The sequence below is a fragment of the Elephas maximus genome, chromosome 10 (assembly GCF_024166365.1).
Source record: "Elephas maximus indicus isolate mEleMax1 chromosome 10, mEleMax1 primary haplotype, whole genome shotgun sequence".
NCBI classification, from domain to species: domain Eukaryota; kingdom Metazoa; phylum Chordata; class Mammalia; order Proboscidea; family Elephantidae; genus Elephas; species Elephas maximus.
Genome location: NC_064828.1, coordinates 12,774,195 through 12,796,342, shown reverse-complemented (window position 1 = coordinate 12,796,342; position 22,148 = coordinate 12,774,195). Strand labels below are relative to the sequence as shown.

The 22,148-nt window shown below is 44.6% G+C and overlaps 1 protein-coding gene across 2 annotated transcripts in view; it reads right to left on the bottom strand.

Moving 5' to 3' along the window:
• Positions 1-14,291: 14,291 nt before the first annotated feature.
• The window catches only part of TGM5 (transglutaminase 5), a 46,327-nt gene continuing 38,470 nt past the window's right edge, over positions 14,292-22,148 (bottom strand). For both annotated transcript variants that reach the window (XM_049898943.1, XM_049898944.1), the window contains 6 exons: positions 22,009-22,112; positions 21,672-21,911; positions 17,333-17,698; positions 16,625-16,785; positions 14,946-15,079; positions 14,292-14,767 (listed from right to left, as the gene is read on the bottom strand). In XM_049898943.1, the coding sequence (XP_049754900.1) occupies positions 14,614-14,767; positions 14,946-15,079; positions 16,625-16,785; positions 17,333-17,698; positions 21,672-21,911; positions 22,009-22,112 (1,159 nt within the window). In that variant the 3' untranslated portion in view covers positions 14,292-14,613. The remainder of the gene's footprint in view (positions 14,768-14,945; positions 15,080-16,624; positions 16,786-17,332; positions 17,699-21,671; positions 21,912-22,008; positions 22,113-22,148) is intronic.

Sequence of the window (22,148 nt, the reverse complement as noted above, 5' to 3'; positions counted from 1 at the left end):
GGACTTCTCCTACCGGCTGCGTCCCACGCCGCCCACGCGACCCGGATGGTCACCTTCCCGGGGTTAGTTCAGGGGGTGGAGCAACTCTCCGTGTTTATGGCGTACCTGCGTGCAGTCCAAATCCCTGTGGGACGGTTCCCCGGCTCGGATGCTACTCTTTCTGCTCCAAGATCAGTCACTGCCTCCCGGGGACTTCTCCTAACGGCTGCGTCCCACGCCGCCCGTGGAACCGGCTAGTCCCCCTCCCGGGGTTAGTTCAGGGGGGTGGAGCAGGTCTCTGTGCTTGTGCCGTACCTGACTGGTATGCTGGCTCCAGGCTCTGGAAACAATCGCTGCTTCCCCGTATTAGTTCGTTCTCCGTCTCTAAATCTGTGTTTGTTGTTCAGGGTTCGTAGATTGTTATGTATGTGATCGATTCACTTGTTTTTCCGTGTCTTTGTTGTAAGAGGGATCCGAGGTAGCGTCTGCCTAGTCCGCCATCTTGGCTCCGCCTCCATTTCATTTTTGATGCTTCCAATTTTCCTAGATTCATACTCTGTACATTCCATGTTTTTATTATTAATGGATGTTTGCAGCTCTTTCTTCTCATTTTGAGTTGTGCCACATCAGCAAATGAAGGGCCCAAAAGCTTTACCCCATCCACGTCGTTAAGGTTGACCCTACTTTGAGGAGGCAAGTCCTCTCCACTCATATTTCGAGTGCCTTCCAATCTGAGGGGCTCACCTTCTGACACTATATCAGACAATGTTCTGCTGCAATTCATAAGGTTTTCACTAGCAATTTTTCAGAAGTAGACTGCCAGGTCCTTCTTCCTAGTCTGTTGTACCCTGGAAGCTCCACCAAAACCTATCCACCATGGGTTACCCTGCTGGTATTTGAAATATTGGTGGCAAACTTCCAGTATCACAGCATCACACAAGCCACCACATTAAGACAAACTGACAGATGCATGGTGGGACACCTAGCTTGCCAAAATAAAGTTGGCTTCCTACCTTACACCATACACCAAAATAAATTCCAAGACGAGCAAAACTTTAAGTGTAAAAAATTAAATCCTAAAAATGCTAGAAGAAAAGATGAGAATTTTTACACAAACCAGAAGCCATAAAGAAACGATTGAAAAATTTGACTCCTTAAAAAATTTTAAACGGAAAAAAACAGGCAACAATTTGAGGAATTTATTTGAAACTCATATCACAAAGGGTCAGTTTCCTCAATGTATCAGGTAACTACAAATCAATATAAGAACAATCAATCAGTAGAAAAATGGTTTACGGAAAAAATACAAAAGTCTCTCAAACACATGAAAAGATGTCCAGCCTCACTTGATATAAATGTGAAGTGAATCTACCCTGAGATATAATTTTTTCACAGATAGATTGGCAAAGATAAAATATTTTGACAGCATTATGTGTTGGCAATGGCTTGGGAAAAAAGTCACTCTCATATACTGTTGGTGGGAGTATAAATTGGCACAGGCTTTATAGAGAGAGTTAAGTAATATTTACTAAAACTTCTAAATGTGTATACTTTTGATTCAGCCATTTCACCTCTAGATATTTATCATGCAAAGAACTCAACATTTGCAAAATGAAGTTTATATAAGCATATCCATTGTACCTATATCTATAATAGTAAAAGATTGGAAAATACCTAAACATCCATAAATAAGGGGCTAGATAGATAAATTATGGGATGTGCATTCATAGAACACTATGCAAGTGTGGAAAAGTATGAAGTAGCTCTATATAAACTGATACGGAACTATGTCCAGTGTATATTGGCAGATGAAATAAGCACAGTATAGGATGGTGTGAACAGTATACTACCTTTGTATAAAGAGTAGGGGAGGGGGAGAATTAACAGAGGTGTAACTAAGGTATGGCATTGGTCTTGCAAAATTCTATCATTCGATCTCCAGCATTGTTTCTACCACCAAGGCCATATTTTCCAACTACTGATCCTTCTTCTTTGTTTCCAACTTTTGTATTCCAATCGTCAGTAATTATCAATGCATCTTGATTGCATGTTTGATCAATTTCAGACTCCAGAAGCTGGTAAAAATTCTTCAATTTCCTCAACTTTGACATTAGTGGTTGGTGTGTAAATTTGAATAAGAGTCATATTAACTGGTTTTCCTTGTAGATGTGTGTATATTATCCTATCACTGACAGCACTGTACTTCAGGATAGATCTTGAAATGTTCTTTTTGACGATGAATGCAACACCATTCCTCTTCAAGTTGTCATTCCCAGCATAGGAGACTATATGATTGCCCAATTCAAAATGGCCAATACCAGTCTGTTTCAGCTCACTAATGCCTAGGATAGCGATGTTTATGTGTTCCATTTCATTTTTGATGATTTCCAATTTTCCTAGATTCATACTTTGTACATTCCAGGTTCCAATCATTAATGGATGTTTGCAGCTCTTTCTTCTCATTTTGAGTTGTGCCACATCAGCAAATGAAGGTCCCGAAAGCTTTACTCCATCCACACCATTAAGATCAACTCTACTTTGAGGAGGCAGCTCTTCCCCAGTCATCTTTTGAGTGCCTTCCAATGACTTCTTCATTGCAAATACCTTCTTTCACCAACATAAATGGCAAATATACACATGGACCTTGCCAGGTGGAACACACAGAAATCAAATTGACTACATCTGTGGAAAGAGACGATGGAAAAGCTCAATATCATCAGTCAGAACAAGGCCAGGGGCCAACTGTGGAACAGACCATCAATTGCTCATATGCAAGTTCAAGCTGAAACTGAAAGAAAATCAGAGTGAGTCCACGAGAACCAAAATATGACCTTGAGTATATCCCATCTGAATTTAGAGACCATCTGAAGAATAAATTTGATGCATTGAACACTAGTGACTGAAGACCAGACGAGTTGTGGAATGACATCAAGGACATCCTACATGAAGAAAGCAAGAGGTCATTGAAAAGACAGGAAAGAAAGAAAAGACCAAGATGGTTGTTGGAGGAGACTCTGAAACTTGCTTTCGTTGAGCAGCTAAAGCAAAAGGAAGAATTAATGAAGTAAAAGAGCTGAACAGAAGATTTCAAAGGGCCTCTCGAGAAGACAAAGTATTATAATGACATGTGCAAAGAGCTGGAGATGGAAAACCAAAAGGGAAGAACATGCTCAGCGTTTCTCAAGCTGAAAGAACTGAAGAAAAAATTCAAGCCTCTAGCTGTAATAGTGAAGAATTCTATGGGGAAAATATTAAATGATGCAAGAAGCATCAAAATAAGATGGAAAAAATACACAGAGTCATTATACCAAAGAGAATTAGTTGATGTTCAACCATTTCAAGAGGTGGCATATGATCAGGAACCGATGGTACTGAAGGAAGAAGTCCAAGCTGCTCTGAAGGCACTGGCAAAAAACAAGGCTCCAGGAATTAATGGAATATCAATTGAGGTGTTTCAACAAACAGATGCAGGCTGGAGGTGCTCACTTGTCTATGCCAAGAAATATGGAAGACAGCTTCCTGGTCAACTGACTGGAAGAGATCCATATTTATGCCTATTCCCAAGAAAGGTGATCCAACCGAATGTGGAAATTATAGAACAATATCATTAATATCACACGCAAGCAAAATTTTGCTGAAGATCATTCAAAAATGGCTGCAGCACTATATCAACAGGGAACTGCCAGAAATCCAGGCCGGTTTCGGAAGAGGACGTGGAACCAGGGATATCATTGCTGCTGTCAGATGGATCCTGGCTGAAAGCAGAGAATACCAGAAGGATGTTTACCTCTGTTTTATTGACTATGCAAAGGCATTCGACTGTGTGGGTCATAACAAATTATGGATAACATTTTGAAGAATGGGAATTCCAGAACACTTAACTGTGCTCATGAGGAAACTTTACATAGATCAAGAGGCAGTTTTTTGGACAGAACAAGGAGATACCGATTGGTTTAAAGTCAGGAAAGATGTGCATCAGGGTTGTATTCTTTCACTATACCTATTCAATTTGTATGCTGAGTAAATAATCCGAGAAGCTGGACTATATGAAGAAGAACGGGGCATCAGGATTGGAGGAAGACTCATTAACAACCTGTGTTATGCAGATGACACAACTTTGCTTGCTGAAAGTGAAGAGGACTTGAAGCACTTACTAATGAAGATCAAGGACCACAGCCTTCAGTATGGATTACATCTCAACATAAAGAAAACAAAAATCCTCACAACTGGACCAATGAGCGACATCATGATAAATGGAGAAAAGATTGAAATTGTCAAGGATTTCATTTTACTTGGATCCACAATCAACAGCCATGGAAGCACCAGTCAAGAAATCAAAAGATGCATTGCATTGGGTAAATCTGCTGCAAAGGACCTCTTGAAAGTGTTGAAGAGCAAAGATGTCACCTTGAAGACTAAGATGCACCTGACCCAAGCCATGGTATTTTCAATCACATCATATGCACATGAAAGCTGGACAATGAATAAGGAAGACCAAAGAAGAATTGACGCCTTTGAATTATGGTGTTGGCGAAGAATATTGAATATACCATGGACGGCCAAAAGAACGAACACATATGTTTTAGAGGAAGTACAACCAGAGTGTTCCTTAGAAGCAAGGATGGCAAGACTGCGTCTTACATACTTTGGACATGTTGTCAGGATGGATCGGTCCCTGGAGAAGGACATCATGTTTGGCAGAGTACAGGGTCAGCGGAAAAGAGGACGACCCTCAACGAGGTGGATTGACACAGTGGCTACAACAGTGAGCTCAAGCATAACACAGATTGTGAGGATGGCTCAGGACCTGGCAGTGTTTCGTTCTGTTGTGCATAGGGTCGCTATGAGTCGGAACTGACTTGATGGCACCTAACAACAACAACAACAACTAGGGTATGGCAGGTAGGACACATGCCCTGGGCACCATGTGAGCAGGGCGCTAACAAGTAGTTTCTATCGGCCATTGCCTTTTCCACTACCAGCTGTGAGAGATCATTCAGCAATTTAAAACTAACTACCATAGGTGCTATTTTCTGTAGAAATGCCCCTGAAAGACTATATATAAATTTGCCTGTGTTTGTATAGATCATTTTTGGAAAGTTGCTGCCTAAAAACAGGAAAATTCAGTGCATAAGGATGGGGCTTTTTCCTGCACATTCTTTTGTATTTGATCCATGAGCATATGTTACGTGTTAATACTCAAAAACTTGCAAGGAAAAGAAAAGGGTGGCTGAAAGAACTGCTCTTCTCACTGAGAGACCCCAACCAGAAAGGCAATGCAGGGACCATGGGCTGAATTCCCATTTGGGGTTTGTTACATTTCTGGTACTAGCAAAGAGAATCTTCCCTTTTTTGATACAGTTTACATGAAACCATCACAAACATCCAGTCTCTGGGAGTATTTCATTTGGGGCATTTATGGGAGAGCCCATAATGAGGCAGAAAGTGCTGCGTTTTGGCTGAGCTGGAGAAAGGTGAGTGGGAGGCATGAGGAGGAAGGAAGGAAGGGTGACCAGACAGTTCCGTCCTTCTGCTTCTTACTGAACCCACACCTCCCAACTTGCCAGGCCTGTCAGCAAAACAAGTCCTCAGCTGGTGTGTACCCAAGAAGACTCATTTATTAATTTGTGGCATAAACGTTTATTAAGCACTAGTGTGTATCAGGCACTGAATGAGGCACCAATAGGAGCCCCTGTGTGGTGCAAATGATTAGGCACATTCAACTGCTAGCCAAAAGGTTGGTGGTTCGAACACACCCAGAGGTACCTTGGAAGACAGCCCTGGCAATCTGCTTCTGAAAGGTCACAACCTTAAAAACCCTATGGAGCAGTTCTACTCTGCAAATATGGGGTTGCCATGAGTTGGAATTGACTCACTTGCAACTAACAACCAAAACAATAGAGCAATAATAGCTGTATCCCTGCTACCAGGGAGTTTATATTCTACCAGGGGAAAACAGACATTACTAAGTGCTTATACCACTAATTATTTACCTGACATTGTGATTATTATTGTTGTTAGGTACCATCAAGTTGGTTCCAACTCATAGCAACCCTATGTACAACAGAACAAAACACTGCCTGGTCCTCTGCCATTCTTATAGTTGTTATTATATTTGAACCCATTGTTGCAGCCACTATATCAATCTATTGCATTGACAGTCTTCCTCATTTTCACTAATCCTCTACTTTACCAAGCATGATGTCCTTGCCATTGTGATAAGTGTCATAAAAGAGAAGTTCTGAGTGCTAGGATCTAGGTGTGGAGGTCAGGGAAGTCTTTCCTGGGAAAATGATATTTACCTGAGAAACTTGAAGGATAAATATAAGTTAGCTAGGCAGTGGGGGCAAGGGAAACGGCAGAGTGGGAGGAGAGAGAACAGGATTGCAAAGGCCCTAAGGCAGGGAGCAATTGGAAGAAGGCCAGTGGGGCTGGAGTACAGAGAGCGATGGGAAGAGGTAAGGCAAGAGATTAATCTTGCAGAGTTGAACTAAGGATTTTGTATCTGATCTTCAGAGCTGTGGGAAGCCATTGAATAATATTTTGAGCAAGGGAGTAATATGGTCAATTTGCATTTTAAAAATGGCCAAAAAGAGGCTACTGTAATGGTTCAGGTGAGAGGTAGATGGTGGTCTGGTCAGGGAGGTATTGGTGAAGACAAAGGAGGGAAGATTTGACAGAAATGTAGGTGGTTAAATTGACAAGATATGCTAATAGACAGGATTTGAAGGGTAAAGGAAAAGAAAGATCATCCAAATGGATAAACAAATTATGGTATATTCACACAATGGAATACTACACAACGATAAAGAACGATGAATCCATGAAACATAACATGGATGAATCTGGAAGGCATTATGCTGAGTGAAATTAACCAACTGCAAAACGACAAATATTATACAAGATCACAATTATAAGAACTCAAGAAAAGGTTTAAACACAGAAGAAAACATTCTTTGGTGGTTATGAGAGTGGGGAGGAAGGAGAGGGGTATTCACTAATTCGATAGTAGACAAGAATTATTTTAGGTGAAGGAAAGGACAAAACACAATACAGGGGAAGTCAGCACAACTGGACTAAACCAAAAGCCAAGAAGTTTCCTGAATACAATACACTGTCCCTGAGGGACAGAGTAGCAGGGGCAGGGGTCTAGGGACCATGGTTTCAGGAGACATCTAGGTCAACTGGCATAACAAAGTTTATTAAGAAAATGCTCTGCATCCCACTTTAGTGAATGGCATCTGGGGTCTTAAAAGCTAGCAAGTGGCCATCTAAGATGCATCAATTGGTCTGAACCTACTTGGAGCAAAGGAGAAGGAAGAACGCCAAAGACACAAGGAAAATATGAGCCCAAGAGACAGAAAAGACCACATAAACCAGAGACTCCATCAGCCTGAGACCAGAAGAATTAGATGGTGCCCAGCTACCACCAAAGACTGCCCTGACAGGGAATACAACAATGAGTCCCTGATGGAGCAGGAGAAAAGTGGGGTGCAGAAGTCAAATTCTAGTAAAAGGATCAGACTTAATGGTCTGATTGAGACTGGAGGGACCCCAGAGGACATGGCCTCTGGACTCTCTGTTAACCCAAAACTAAAACCATTCCCAAAATCAACTCTTCAGACAAAGATTAGATTGGACTATAAAACATAAAATGATACTGGTGAGGAGCGCAAGTAGACACATAAGACTAAGTGGGCCCATCCTGCCTGGAGGTGAAATGAGAAGGCAGAGGGGGATAGGAGCTGGTTGAAATGACACGGGAAATACAGGGTGGAGAGGAGGAGTGCGCTATCACATTATAGGGAGAGCAACTAGGGTCACATAACAATGTGTGTATAAGTTTTTGCATGAGAAATTGACTTGAATTGTAAACTTTCACTTAAAGCACAATAAAAAAAAAAAAAAAAGAAAGATCGTCCAACATGACTCCCAATTTCAAATAAATTAATTATGCCGGTAGTTAATTTACAAAGTATTTTCACATACATTATCTCCTGTGATCTGAACTGCAACCTTGTAAGTTAGGTAAAGGATCATTATTCCAACTTTATTAGTGAGAAAACAGGTTCAAGGAAGAAACATTTATTTTAATGCTTCATTCCACAAAAAGAAACCCTGGTGGTATAGCGATTAGCGGTTCAAATCTACCAGGCTCTTCTTAGAAACCCTATGCGGCAGTTCTACTCTGTCCTTTAGGGTCGCTGTGAGTTGGAATCAACTCAATGACAAATACTGATACCAAAAAAGGAACCTAAATTTAGAAGACTAAATTAGAGATTTAGAAGACTAAAATCTGCTGCAAAAGACCTCTTTAAAGTGTCGAAAATGAGATGGATTGACACAGCAGCTGCAACAATGAGCTCAAGCAAAACAATGATTGTGGGTACGGCACAGGACCGGGCAGTGTTTTGTTTGAACAATGTACATAGATCAAGAGGCAGTTGTTTGGACAGAACAAAGGGATACTGTGTGGTTTAAAGTCAGGAAAGGTGTGTGTCAGGGTTTTACCTTTTCACCATAGCTATTCAGTCTGTATGCTGTGCAAATAATCCAAGAAGTTGGACTATATGAAGAAGAATGGGGCATCAGGATTGGTGGAAGACTCATTAACAACCAGCGTTATGCAGATGACAGAATCTTGCTTGCTGAAAGTGAAGAGGATTTGAAGCACTTACTGATGAAGATCAAAGACCACAGTCTTCAGTATGGATTACACCTCAACATAAAGAAAACAAAAATCCTCACAACTGGACCAATAAGCAACATCATGATAAATGGAGAAAAGATTGAAGTTGTCAAAGATTTCATTTTACTTGGATACACAATCAACACCTACGGAAGCAGCAGTCAAGAAATCAAAAGACACATTGCACTGGGTAAATCTGCTGCAAAGGACCTCTTTAAAGTGTTGAAAAGCAAAGATGTCACCTTGAAGACTAAGGTGGGCTGACCCAAGCCATGGTATTTTCAATTACATCATATGAATGAGAAAGCTGGACATCAAATAAAGAAGACAGAAGAAAATCTATGCCTTTAGATTGCGGTGTTAGTGAAGAGTATTGAATAGATCATGGACTGCCAAAAGAACAAGCAAATCTGTCTTGGAAGAAGTACAACCAGAATGTTCCTTAGAAGCAAGGATGGCGAGACTGCATCTCACATACTTTGGACATGTTGTCAGGAGAGATCAGACCCTGGAGAAGGACATCATGCTTAGTGAAGTACAGGGTCAATGAAAAAGATGAAGACTTTCAATGATATGGACTGACACAATGGATGCAACAATGGGCTCAAGCATAATAATGATTGTGGGAACGGCATAGGACCAGGGAGTGGCTCATTCTGTTGTACGTAGGTTTGCTATGAGTTGGAACCAACTCGACGGCACCTAACAATAACAACAATGAAACATAATATTACAGAAAAGCATATATTAAAATGACGCAAACAATGAAAGATGAATAGAAATGAAGATAAAACAGAGCTAAAGATGAGGCTAAAAATGCACATCATAACCTAACTATACACATGTTGACCACACACTAGAAATTTATCTCTAAGCTTTTCAGGTGTTGAGGCTTTTCCAAAGCCTCACAGTTTATGGTAAAAACTGGGTTCAAACTGGGGTCTTCCAGCTCAAATCCCCTGCATTTGATTTCACATTAGCCTGTAATCCAAAGCACCGGTGAGTTCTCTCTATTTAATCTTCTTTTTGAATCTCAAGGGTTTCTGCTTCCAGGTATAGCAGACTAGCATGATATCAACCCTCCTCCTGACAACAACTGGAAAAGCTAGATAAAATATTTTAAATATCTGTTTGAAGCCAGCAAGACAGCAAGAATGTGAGGGATTTTGGAGAGAAGGGAAGCACAGAGAGATGAACCTGACACTTAGTGCCATGGGTACTCGTTAATTCATAACTGGAAAACGAAAGCCTGAGAATCTGAGCAAATCTGGCAGTCTCACAAGGTTGGAGAATAAAAATTGGCATTCTAAGGCCACCAATCAGGAAGAAGTACTAATAAACACTCCAGGCTTTTACTTGGAGCCCCTGAAGGGATATACCCCAGGAATAAGGGAGAATAAGAAATAGATCAACCCTTATGAAGACTGAAAGCCAGTTTCAAGTCAGCCAGGGTTATGGTGCTCTGCCCCTACCCTAACTGCCTGCCAAAAAGAAAATTCTTTGGAGGACATTAGCATTATCCAGAGCCTGACATTATCTCTACATTTTTTCATACACAATATCCAACATTCAGCCAAAAATTACCAGGTATAGCAAGAAACAAGACATTAGAAATAGGACCACAAGAGATCCAGATATTGGAATTATTAGACACAGACTTTTAAAAATATAATTATTATATTCAAGGAAAATAGATGACAACTTGTAGAATTTCAGTAGATGATTGAAATCTATAAAAAAGAATTAAATGGAGATATAGAGTCGGAATCGACTCGATGGCACTGGGTTTTTTTTTTTTGATTATGGAAAAATACAATAATGAAAATTAAAAACACAATAGTTTAACAACAGATTTAACCCAGCAGAAGAGAAGACTGGTGAGCTAGAAGACAGATCAATAGGAAAGACCCAAAATAAAGCATAAAGAGGAAAAAACAATGGGAAATAAAGATCAAAGCATAAGACTTACAGAAAAATTCTGTGTGAAATTGGAGTCTCAGAAGGAGAAGAGAGAGAATGGGGCAGGAGAAATGTTTGAGGAGATAATGCCAAGAATGTTTCAAAACAGAAGCCACCAATTCAAGAAGTGCTAAGAACTCCAAGCACAAAAAGGATTCCTCAAAAAGAAGTTTGGGGAAAAAAAGAAGTCGGGGTGCTGTTACCAAAGGAAGGGAGATGAATGCTGGAAAGCCAAAAAATAAAAACAAATCAACAAGTGACTGTCATGGATGAATTGTGTCCCCCAAAAATGTGTGTCAACTTGGCTAGGCCATAATTCCAAGTATTGTGTGACTGTCCACCATTTTGTTATCTGATGTGATTTTCCTGTGTGTTGTAAATCCTACCTCTACAATGTTAATAAGGCAGGGTCAGAGGCAGTTATGTTAATAAGGCAGGACTCAATCTATAAGATTAGGTTGCATCTTAAGCTGATCTCTTTTCAGACACAAAAGAGAGTAGAGAGACATGGGGACCTCATACCACCAAGAAAGTAGTGCCAGGAGAAGAGCACATTCTTTGGACCTGGGGTCCCTGCACTGAGAAACTCAGAGACCAGGGAAAGACTGATGACAAGAACCTTCTCCCAGAGCTGACAGGTAGAGAAAGCTTTCTTCTAGAGCTGGCACCCTGAATTCGGACTTCTAGCCTCCTAGATGGTGAGAATACATTTGTTTGTTAAAGCCATCCATTTGTGGTATTTCTGTGATAGCAGCACTAGATGACTAAGACAGTGCCCACTATACTTTTGTGCTTCAGGTTTTTCCCCCATAAAGTGGGACTTACCTTGAAGGTCTGTTATGAGGATGAACCAATATAATCTGGGTCATGTGACTGGCAGATCGGGTGATCGATAAATAATAGATGATGCTATTAATTATGTCAATACTTATAGCAAGAAAGTGATGGTAGAAGGAAAAGGCATTAGATTTAGAACTAGAAGACCTGGGGTTGAGTCTTGCTCTGCCATTTTCAGGCTTTCAGGCCTTAAACAATTCACTTAACTTTCTCTAACTCTCAGTTTTCTCATCCACAGAATGGGAATAACAACAATACAGATTTCACAGGTGTTGTGAGGTTGAAATGTATGGAAGCACTGTGTAAACTGTGAAGTGTGATACATCATAAGGGATTAAGACTTCAAGAAGACTTCAAAAAGTCTTTACAAGTCTCTTTTTGTGCCTGGAGCTGAACTGAGTGTTGTATGAAGAAAATCATACTGAGTTCCATTGGGGCTTGGGTTGAGGGGTTAGGGATGGGTTTGGATGTTTGCCTGATTTATTACTCTATCCTGGAGGCCTAGAACATTCAACACATAGGCACTCAAAAGATGTTAAATAAGCGGATGAAAGGCAACCTTTGCATTAAAGAAGGGCTTTAACCCAAAGAAATGACTGGTGGGAGTTGCAGGCCCCCATTGTTGGCTTGGGTTATTGCAAACCAAGGAGCCCTGGTGGCACAGTTGTTAAGTGCTTGGCTGCTAACTGAAAGGTCTGCAATTTGAACCCACCAGGCGCTCCACAGGAGAAAGACATGACTTTCGCTTCCATAAAGATTTATAGCCTTGGAAACCCTATGGGGCAGTTCTACTCTGTCCTGTAGGGTTGCTATCAGTCAGAATCGACTTAAAGACAGTGGGTGTTTTTTGAATGGCAGACCAGGGTGCCGTAGTCCTTTGAGTGTATCTCAAATCACATAAAGTTTACTCTGACTCTACAAAATTGAATTACCCTGAACACTGACATGACAGGTGGCAAACGTAATCCAATCCTTAGAGGAAATAGATGCCTGAAGATGAATGTGATCCAAACTCCTTACACCACCACCTGAGGCTCTTCACACCTGGCTCTTGTTTCACTTTTTCTGCCACCGGCTCCCACTCACTCTGATCTCTAGCTATCTGAGTGACTTGCAGCTCCCCACTGCTTCACCCCACACCTACCCCTTCCAATCCTGAGTCTTTATTTAGCTAACTCCCAGTCTTTTAGCTTTCAGCTTAAGTGGCATGTCCTCCAGGAAGCCTTCCTTGATCCATGACCCCAAGTCTGGTTAGTTGCCCTTCCTTGTGCTTCCACAACTCCTTGGACTCACCCCAATGGTGGTTCTTACCATTCTAAGTTATAACTTTTCAGTTTCCAGACACTTAGACTTGAGCTCCTTGACGGCAGGAAGACACTGGTCCTTTTTGTGTTCTCAGTGCCTGGACCAGGGCCTGAGCTCTAACAGAAGCTCCATAAATATTTGTTGAGTGAGAAAGTTAATGAAAGCGGTGTTAAAACCAGTGTTCATGAAAGAGTTGGAGGGTGTGTTGTTTAAATTCTTCCAAACACTTCAGAAATCATTATCTCTGTAAGGTGTTCACCTCTACAGTGTTTTCCTCAAATTATTTTTCATGATTCAAAGGCAATAATTATAGGATGAAATAATCGTATGTTGCTTCCAGCTCTCTGCTGCCAGATCCTGGTTCTCAGCCCACTCTCTAACAGGACTGTCAACCTACTGCATAATTCCCACCATACCCTTGTCTCTCCCTCTGAGTAACCACACTTGCCCTTTTGTTTACATATAATGGAAGTATTTAACTTATTTAATGGGTGCCCATATAATACATGCCCTAAACAGCTGCCTCAGTCACATAGCCAACACCTGGAGGGAGGTACATCATGCTTACCCCACACAGATCTTTGTGTGACAAGAAAGCAGATGAATCCCAAGAGCGGATAATGATTGGTGTTGTTTTGTGTTCAGTAGGACCCAGAAAGGGTAGAGTTTGAATTCCCATAAACACTAGCTGCAACCAGTAGAAAAGTCAGAATACCTCACTCTCTACCAAAATCCAGCCTCATGGCACTATTCAGCTAGCTTCTTATCCTGGACCCCAGTCCTCCAAACACCACCAAGGGCCACAATACACTGGTGGACTTTGAGCAAAAAGGCTGGAACTATTAGGACTGATGGACTTCTTGGATATGATATGGGAAGGGATTCAAAGAAAGGCCAAGTGTGAGAGATCATCCAGGCTTTTCTCCAAGACACAAATTATTCAGTAGTATGTGGGAGCACCTACAGAGGTGGTTGTTTTTCTAATTGGATTTTGACTTCACTATCTGTATCTTATTTATTTGTTGATGTCTTTATTGTCTGTGCACACACACCCACCACTAGAATGTAAGCTCCAAGAGGGCAGGATCTCTGCTCTGTTTACTGCTTTATCCCCTACACTCAGGAGCACTTACTTGGCACATAAAACAAACAAAAAAACCAGTTGCCGTCGAGTTGACTCCGATTTATGGCAACTCCACGTATGTGAGAGTAGAAATGTACTCCACAGGTTTTCAATGGCTGATTTTTAGGAGCCAAGTCACCAGGCCTTTCTTCCCAGGTGCCTCTGGGTGGCCTCGAACTGTCAACCTTTTGGTTAGCAGCGAATATGTGTTAACCATTCGCACCATCTAGGGACTGCTAGGCACACACAAGGAACTGAATATTTCTTGAGAGAATGGGCTCAGGCTTTGGGGCAATAGGACACTTCCAACATCCAGGAACAATCGGGAGCTGCTGTAAGTGATAATTACAGGGGGTGAAGGAGATCAGAGCAAGGACTGAAGTTTATTGGTACTAAGGAATTAGCACATTCCATCAATCAAGCTGCTCAGCAAGTCTTCATCTTTCCTCCACCTCCAGGGGCAGTAAGTCCTGGCCAAGTCCAATCGGTGTCCTCTGACCTCTGTGCCATCTCACACTTCTGTGTGGGACACCAGGGAATCCCTGGGCCTGGAACAGAGTCCTCCAAACGGCTCAAGGAGCTACCCATCCGGGCATCCCCCTTCTGCTCCCCTTGGAGCCCTGTGAAGCCTCTGTTGTGGTGGGGAATGGAACAGCTTACATTTGAACTTGGTCCTTTTCCTGAAGCTTGAAATCGATACATCCAGCTATTGCCCCAGAATTTATAACCCAAAGCCTACATATACATTTCTGTAACCCTTGATGTCCCTAAATTTGTTGCTTCTCAGATTAGCTTGGATCTGTCTCTGGCCACTCTTGAACGGAACAGTCTCCAGGGTGATGCTGGCCTGGTGCTGGGGTCTGAGGATTCCAATGCTGCAGCAGACAGTGAATGTCAGAAAAACGTAGGCATTATGATAGCCCCCAAGCCCTCATGCAGTTCCCTTGTTTCTCCCATCCCCGATGTTTTCAGAGTCTGGCCTGTCCAGAAAAAAGAACAGTGCTAATCCCTGGATAAAAATGGGAGAGAAGCCTGAGGACCCACGGCACTTACAGGACTCTCTGTTGCTTCTTGAAGAGACCACTGCCTTCCACGGTCAGCACACAGTTGGCAACCTGCTCTAAGAGGGGGTTTGCAAATATCACCCGTATGGAGAGTGGCTGGTCCACAATGGCAGCTCCTAGAACCTAAACAGAGAGATGAAAATGAAAGGAAGAAGGAATTCGTCCTCTTTCACCTGTTCGCTGACCGTTGACGGGAGGCCTACGGCAGCTCAGGCATTGGCCCTACCCTGTTTACAGAAAGCTGGACTTCCTGGGGCTGTATTTTTGCAACTATGGGTTGAATCAAGTTAATGAGTTGTGATTAGTAATTTGAAAACTGAAGTGGAAGAGACGAAAATATCAGAATGCATCCCACAAGATAAATGCAAGTATTGTTGTGTGAAACCTTTGTTTCTTGTTACATAAAACTCTGTTTTGGTTAGACAGCTATGGATATTCGTGCTGGGTTGTAAAGTAAAACACTTTATACCATCTGACTCAGGGGATGAAAAAGTCTCAGGAACTGGGAGTGTCTAGTCAGATTTCCTCTGCGCCGAGGATTTCGTCCAAGGGGGATAGAATCCAGAACTCCCAAAGGATCCTCGTGAAACGTTTGAGGGAGTAGACTTTTCTTGGGTAGTTTTTGGTTGTTTGTTTCTTCTTATTCATTCCACCCGGCTTCTTCCTTCCCTCCTATCGTAACAGGCTCATTCCTTTCGCGCATGCGCGGAGGACAAGGGGTCGCCGAGGGCTGCAGCCAGAGGGAAGTGGCCTCAGGAAACCTGGGTGCCGAGGGCTGCAGACAGAGGGAAGTGGCCTCAGGAAACCTGGGTGCACTTTTGACCAGTTGCTGTGGAGCCGACACTCGACAGTGACTCGTGACGACCCCACGTAAGTCAAAGTAGAACTGTGCTCCATAGGGTTTCCAGGGCTTATTTTTCCGAAGCAGATTGCCAGGCCTTTCTTCTGTGATGCTTCTGGGTGGACTTGAACCTCTAGCCTTTTGGTTAGTAGCTGAGAAGCTTAACCATTTGCACCACTCAGGGACTCCGCACTTTTCACATGGACTTCAGCATCTGGCTTTGCCACATTCACCCCACCAGGGGGCAGCACTAGCTCAGCTGGCAGGCCGAGGAGGCTGGTTGGCCTAGGGGAGCCAGCACTGGAGGGAAGGGAGCCAGTGATGCCTTCCTACTCAGGAAACTATGGAATGTGAGAGCAGGAAGGGCCCTCAGAGGCTACCTCGTCTAATCCTCTCATTTGACAGTTGGAGAAGCAGAGGCCCGGGAGCTTGTCTGAGGATGTACAGCCAGCAAAGGACAGTCTGAGCCGGCCTTTCAGGCAGTGTTGTTCCCCCCAGGGCCTTCCCATTTGAACTTACAGTGTCTACTGTTGGCCCTGGGGGAGGCTAACAGTGAGAGATGGCTCAAGAGAGGGAGGCCTCCGCACCTCCCCACATCCCCTGCTCAAGGACCCACCAAGAGACCACTAGTGGTGCAGAGGATTGAGCATTTTCAGATAAACCCGCCCCTCCCTGGTGGGGCAGTAGCTGGGCCACCAGAAGAGGCTGAGGAAAGAAGGGGCTCCCCTGCTGAGCAGGCCCAGGCTGCCCTCTCAGAGGCTCCACCCTCACCACCTGGGTCTCAGGAAGCACCCCTGCCCCCAGCCATTTGTGGCGCTCTTGCCTACATTGATCACGATGCCAGGATAGGCCAAGGTGATGATCTTGTCCACCAGGATCTTTTCAGGGCAGCTCATCTCTTCGCCCAGGGCACTGATGCGGATCAGCTTGTCTGTTGACAGGTATTGGCTGTACTGGGAATAAGCGATTTTGCAGGGATGGGTCTTTGCTAGGGAGAGAACACAAGAAAGAGGTGAGAGTGGCTGGGAAAATCAGCTGAGGCTGGGTTGGATCTGGGAGACTCTTCCATGGAAAGGAGGGAGCCAACATGTCCTGAGCCCCTGTGGAGCAGGGACTAGCTTTTCAGACGGAGGCTAAGAGAGGCTAAATGGCTTGTCCATGGTCATTCTGCTAGTAAATGGGTGAGCTAAGGCTCTAACCAAGGTCTGATGACTCCAAAACTCACTTTTTCTACTAAAGTTGGAATCGACTCGACGGCACTGGGTTTGGTTTTTTTTTTTTTTTGAGGCTCCTTCCCTAGGGTAATAAAGAAGGGGAGGGATAGAAGGAGGAGGAGAGAATGGAGAATGAGGAGAAGGGGGGTGGGAGGGGAGGGAGGAGAAAGGAAGGGAGGAAGGCGAGGAGAGGAGGCGTCTGTGCAGGAGAAAGCAGTAGGAAGGGAGGTATCCCAGGGGTCCACTCCTACCCCCTGCTGGCATTTACATAACCCACTCTGTGGACACAGTCTGACCCATGCCCATGCCCAGAGCCCATACCTTCTTCAGCAGAAAGGGTGATGAATGCTGTGTCCTGCCAGAACGGGGGCAGGGGGCTGCCGTCATGCAGCAGGGACTGGGCACTCAAGTTCACTCTGAGGTCCTTGAACTGGGACGACATGCTGTGGGCCAGCAGGACAAAGTTTATGTCCTGGCCCACGATGGGTGGGTCGAGCAGCTTGAATTTCAGGGAGACCTGGACAACATCACTGGGCCGAAGTGGTGGTGTACCCAAGCTCCTAGAGCCACCTGGGCTCAGTGTCATCGGCCAGGAAGGCGGGGGATCTGCTCGGTGGGGTCCTTGGAACCTTCCGGCCTTCAGTTTCTGAAGGGCCTTCAGAAACACCTGCCTCTCCTGAGTGGAACCTGGAAGGGAAGAGTGTAGCACCAGCTGTGGGCCAGGCCGACCCGGGGGGTAAGCCTGGGCTGGACACCACCCCCCAACACCTACACCTACACCAGCCACGTCTGTGGGGGTGTTGAGACCTACATTTCCAGCGATAAATCCGTCCTGTCATTCACTGGGTGCTTCCTAAGTGCCAGGTTTCGCTGAGTACTTTGTACCTTTAATCCTCACATCAACCAGGAGAGACACATATTATTATTATTATTATTCCATAATACAGATGAGGAAAATGGGGCTGGGAGGGGTCATGTCACTTGCCCAAGTCACACAGTTGTGATTTGGAGTCCAGGCAGAAACCAGACCTGTCTGACATTAAAACCTGTGCCCTTGACCCTTCACCTTTATCCAGGTCCCAGAGCAAAGACAAGGCTCACAAGTGTGGAAGAGTAAAACCTCTCAAAGAGAGAAGGGCATGATGTTCCTGGTCCAAAACCAAACTACTGGTCAGACGTAGGCTAATTCCCGGGAACTGGGAAACTGAGAAGCAAAACAGGCAATGAGGGTTGTCTGCGTGGCCCAGGCCTCCCTGCTCAGCCTCAGCAGGGTGGGTTGGAGAGGCGCCCTTGGGCAGAATGTGCAGGGAAACTCTCCCAGGCTTCCCTAAGGATCCCAGCAGCTGCCTTTACTGAGTGCTTACTGTCCCCAGAGCCTGGCCCCACCCAGAGTGCGTTCACCGCAACCCCTGAGGCAGAGGCCATCTTTATCTCCTCACTCTGGGGGTTCTTCTAACTCCAGGTCCTGACTCTCGAGAAATTTGCTGCAGGGAGAGTGGGCCCAGAGCGATACAAAACGGATTAACTATCTGTGGTCAGGTTGGCCCCCAGGTCCTGTCAGGCTGATGGGAGGGGACAGAATACTGCTGGCCTACGAGCCATGGCTGAGCAGGCCACTCAATCCCGCCAGAATGTAACCCCAAACCCCCATGGGGATCATAGCAGAGCCCCACAGACCTCTACAGCAAGGGCTGTGTCCACGGTGTCTTCTTGGATTTACCATTTCAGTGCCCACGGGCCCTATTTTCATGCATTAGCACACCTGGTATCCTTTGCCTGAGGCTTTCTCTGCCCCCAGAGGTGACCCAGCCAGGCATGGGGCAGACCAGAAGTGCTATGGAATTTACACCTCAGCCAAGGGCTGACAGGAGTTGGTGAATAAATACCCCAGGCCCTTGCTTCTCTGTAGGGTAAATCTGCGATGTTGCTCTACGTTTACACCGTCTCCCCATAGCGTTGTCAGATCTAACAACTCCTGACTCATGGCGGCCCATGTGTTACAGAAGAGAACCGCTCCATAGAGTTTTCTCGGCTGTCATTTTGATAGACGCAGACTTCCAGGCCTTTATTCCCATGCAGGGCTGGGTAGGTTCAAACCTCCAACCTTGAGGTTAGTAGTCAAGCACATACTATTTGCACCACCTAGGGGCCTTAAATATAAATGTAGGGCCAGCTAAATGTCAATTTCGGATAAACAAATAATTTGAGACGTTGTTGTTGTTAGGTGCCACCGAGTTGGTTCTGACTCATAGCGACCCTATGTACAATAGAACGAAACATCGCATAGTCCTGTGCCATCCTCACAATTGTTACGCTTGAGCCCATTGTTGCAGCCACTTTGTAAATCCATCTTGTTGAAGGTCTTCCTCTTTTTCCCTGATCCTCTACTTTACCAAGCATGAGGTCCTTTTCCAAGGACTGGTCCCTCCTGATAACATGTCCAAAGTATTTGAGACATACTTATACTAAAATATTTTTAGTCCTGTAATTTACCTGGCAACCTTACTCCCAATGTTCCCCTGCAAGATTAAGCTCCAGCTGTCCATAGTGCTAACAGGCTTGATTTTAAAAAACCATTACCTAAGACACAGCTATTTGTCTCTACGTATCCGTAGTAGAAGAGAGTGAAGGAAACCAAAGACTCGGAGAAGAAACTAGTCCATAGGACTAGTAGTCTACATGAACCACAACCGCATCTACGTTTGGGAGCAAAATGTGAAACAGAACTCAAATTCTTAAAAAGTCCAAACTTACTGGACTGGTTGAGAGTGGAAGACTTCCTGAGACTTACTGCCCTGAGACACCCTTTAAACCTTGAACCAAAACTATTCCATGAGGTCATCTTTTAGCTAAATAACAGGTTGGCTCATAAAATAAACAATATCATTCATGAGTACTGTGCTTCTTTAAAAAATGGTCTATATGAGACCAAACAGTCAACATCTACTCAAAAGTGGAGAAACTAGATACTGGAAACAGAACAACCAGAATGGAAATAATGAGAGAGTTGACACAGTGTGGAAAATGTAACCAATGTCATTGAACAAAATGTGTAGAAATTGTTAAACGGGAACCTAATTTGCCATGTAAACTTTCACCTAAAACACAATAAAATATTTTAATAATTCAAAAAAAAAAAAAAACCCCGCTTTTGGTACATCTTTGTCCCGAGGAGCAGCTGGTAGGTTCGAACCGCAGACTTTTCAATTAGCAGAGAAGCACTTAAACACTACACCACCAGGGCTCTTTAGCAGCCTTGATACCAAAAAACCAAACCATTGCCGTTGAGTCGATTTAGACTCATAGTGACCCTATAGAACGGAGTAGAACTGTCCCATAGGGTACCAGGGAGCGGATGGTGGATTCCAACTGCCAACCCTTTGGTTAGCAGCTGAGCTCTTAACCACCGCACCACCAGGGCACCAACAAGCTTGATAATGCCCTCCATATGGCTTCTTTCCCTTCCCTGTCTCGCTTCCTCATACTCCTACCAGTATTTCCTGGAAATGCCTCACAAATAAACCACTTGTTGTTGAGTCCTTGTCTCAGGATCTGTTTCTAGGGCAACCCAACCAAGACAAACCCCAGTGTCAATAGGGAGTGGAGGGTCAGTTACTGCTGGGCTGTGTTCACTGCTTGTCTCTCATTGTATATCTCCTTCCTAGGGTTGGATTCTGGAGCTTCTGAGTCTGCCCCAAAGGCTCACATAGACAAACCACAGACACCCACTCACCAGTCTTCCCAGCAACAGCTCAGCTACTCCCAGCCCCCATCTCCTACACACATTCCTGACTTTCTGTGGCTCAGATCCTGCCTCTGGCCCTTTCTCACTCTCATGGACTGGATATTTTTTCTTGGTTCCCTGGTTGTTGGCCTTTTTCAATTTCCAGGAGTTAGTCTACACTAGTCCCTGGGTGGGACAAAGAGCTATCAGTAAGCACATGACTGTTGACCAAAAGTTTGGCAGTTCAAACTCACCCAGAGGCGCCTTAGGAAAGAAAAAAAAAAAGCCTGGCAATCTACTTCCAAAAAATCAGTCATTGGAAACCCTTTGGAGCACAGTTCTACTGTGACACATGTGGGGCCGCCATGAGTCAGAACCAGCTTGATGGTAACTGGCTTTTTTAAGTCTGCCCCTGACCACTGTAGCTATCGTTTTGCCCTGCTGGCTTAGGAAAGAAGCACCTGCCAGGACGCTCACACCTCAGAACCATCTCTGACATGCCCAGCCCTGGCAGGGGGTGAGGGTAGGGGTGAGCATTTTGGCTTTACATCAACCTCGGTGCTAGCTGGTGGTCTGGCCGGTCCTCCAAACACTTAATACAGCACAATTAATTAAAAAATAAGTTAAAGTAATTAAATTCATTAGTCAGAGAGCCATCTGCAGCAGGAGGCTGGTTTTCCTGGGAGGCAGGGGTGAGGAGTGTGTATACTGCTAGTGGACGCCTCTCAGTGGCCCTGCAATCAACGTGGCATCTTGTGGCGGGGTCCCTGGGATGTGGGGTGGTGGTGGACATGAGGAAGTGAGCAGAGGGGACGCCTCGAAATGGGACCTTAAAGCTGCATCCCTGCCCCAGAGAAGCTCTGGTTCCACAGAAGCTTGCCCTAGCTGGCTGTGGCCACAGCATTTGGCTTCTGAGTGGAGCAGGCTTGGTCGCACCTTCTCCGTACTTGTAGTTCTCCGTGATGTCATCCCGCTCATCACTCTGGATGCTCTTAGTGCTGATAAAATTGCCAACAGAATTCGTGTCCCTGTGGAGTCTCTGCTCCTTCCCTCCGTAGACAAGCCAGGACATGCAGTCAGCGTTCACCATGGAAAAGGCAAAGGGTGTGTCGTAGTTCAGATCCACTTCCCCCTCTTTGATGGCTCTGACGGAGGCAGGGCCGCAGCAGTAGAGGCCTGAGGAGAACAGAAGAGCCTCAATGGGATTTCAGGGCCAGGCAGGGCAGGGGCAGCGTCTGTGGGAGTGGGCTCTGCATTCCTTCTGGGGCCTCACCGTTGCTTGTCTCCTGAGGTGTGGCATCCAGCACCTGCCAGCCTCCATATCCAGGAGGGAGGTCCTTTCGGGCCATCCAGCACTCGTTCCAGACATGGAAATTCCTGAGAGAAACCAGAGAAGTTAGTGTCAAACGAAGC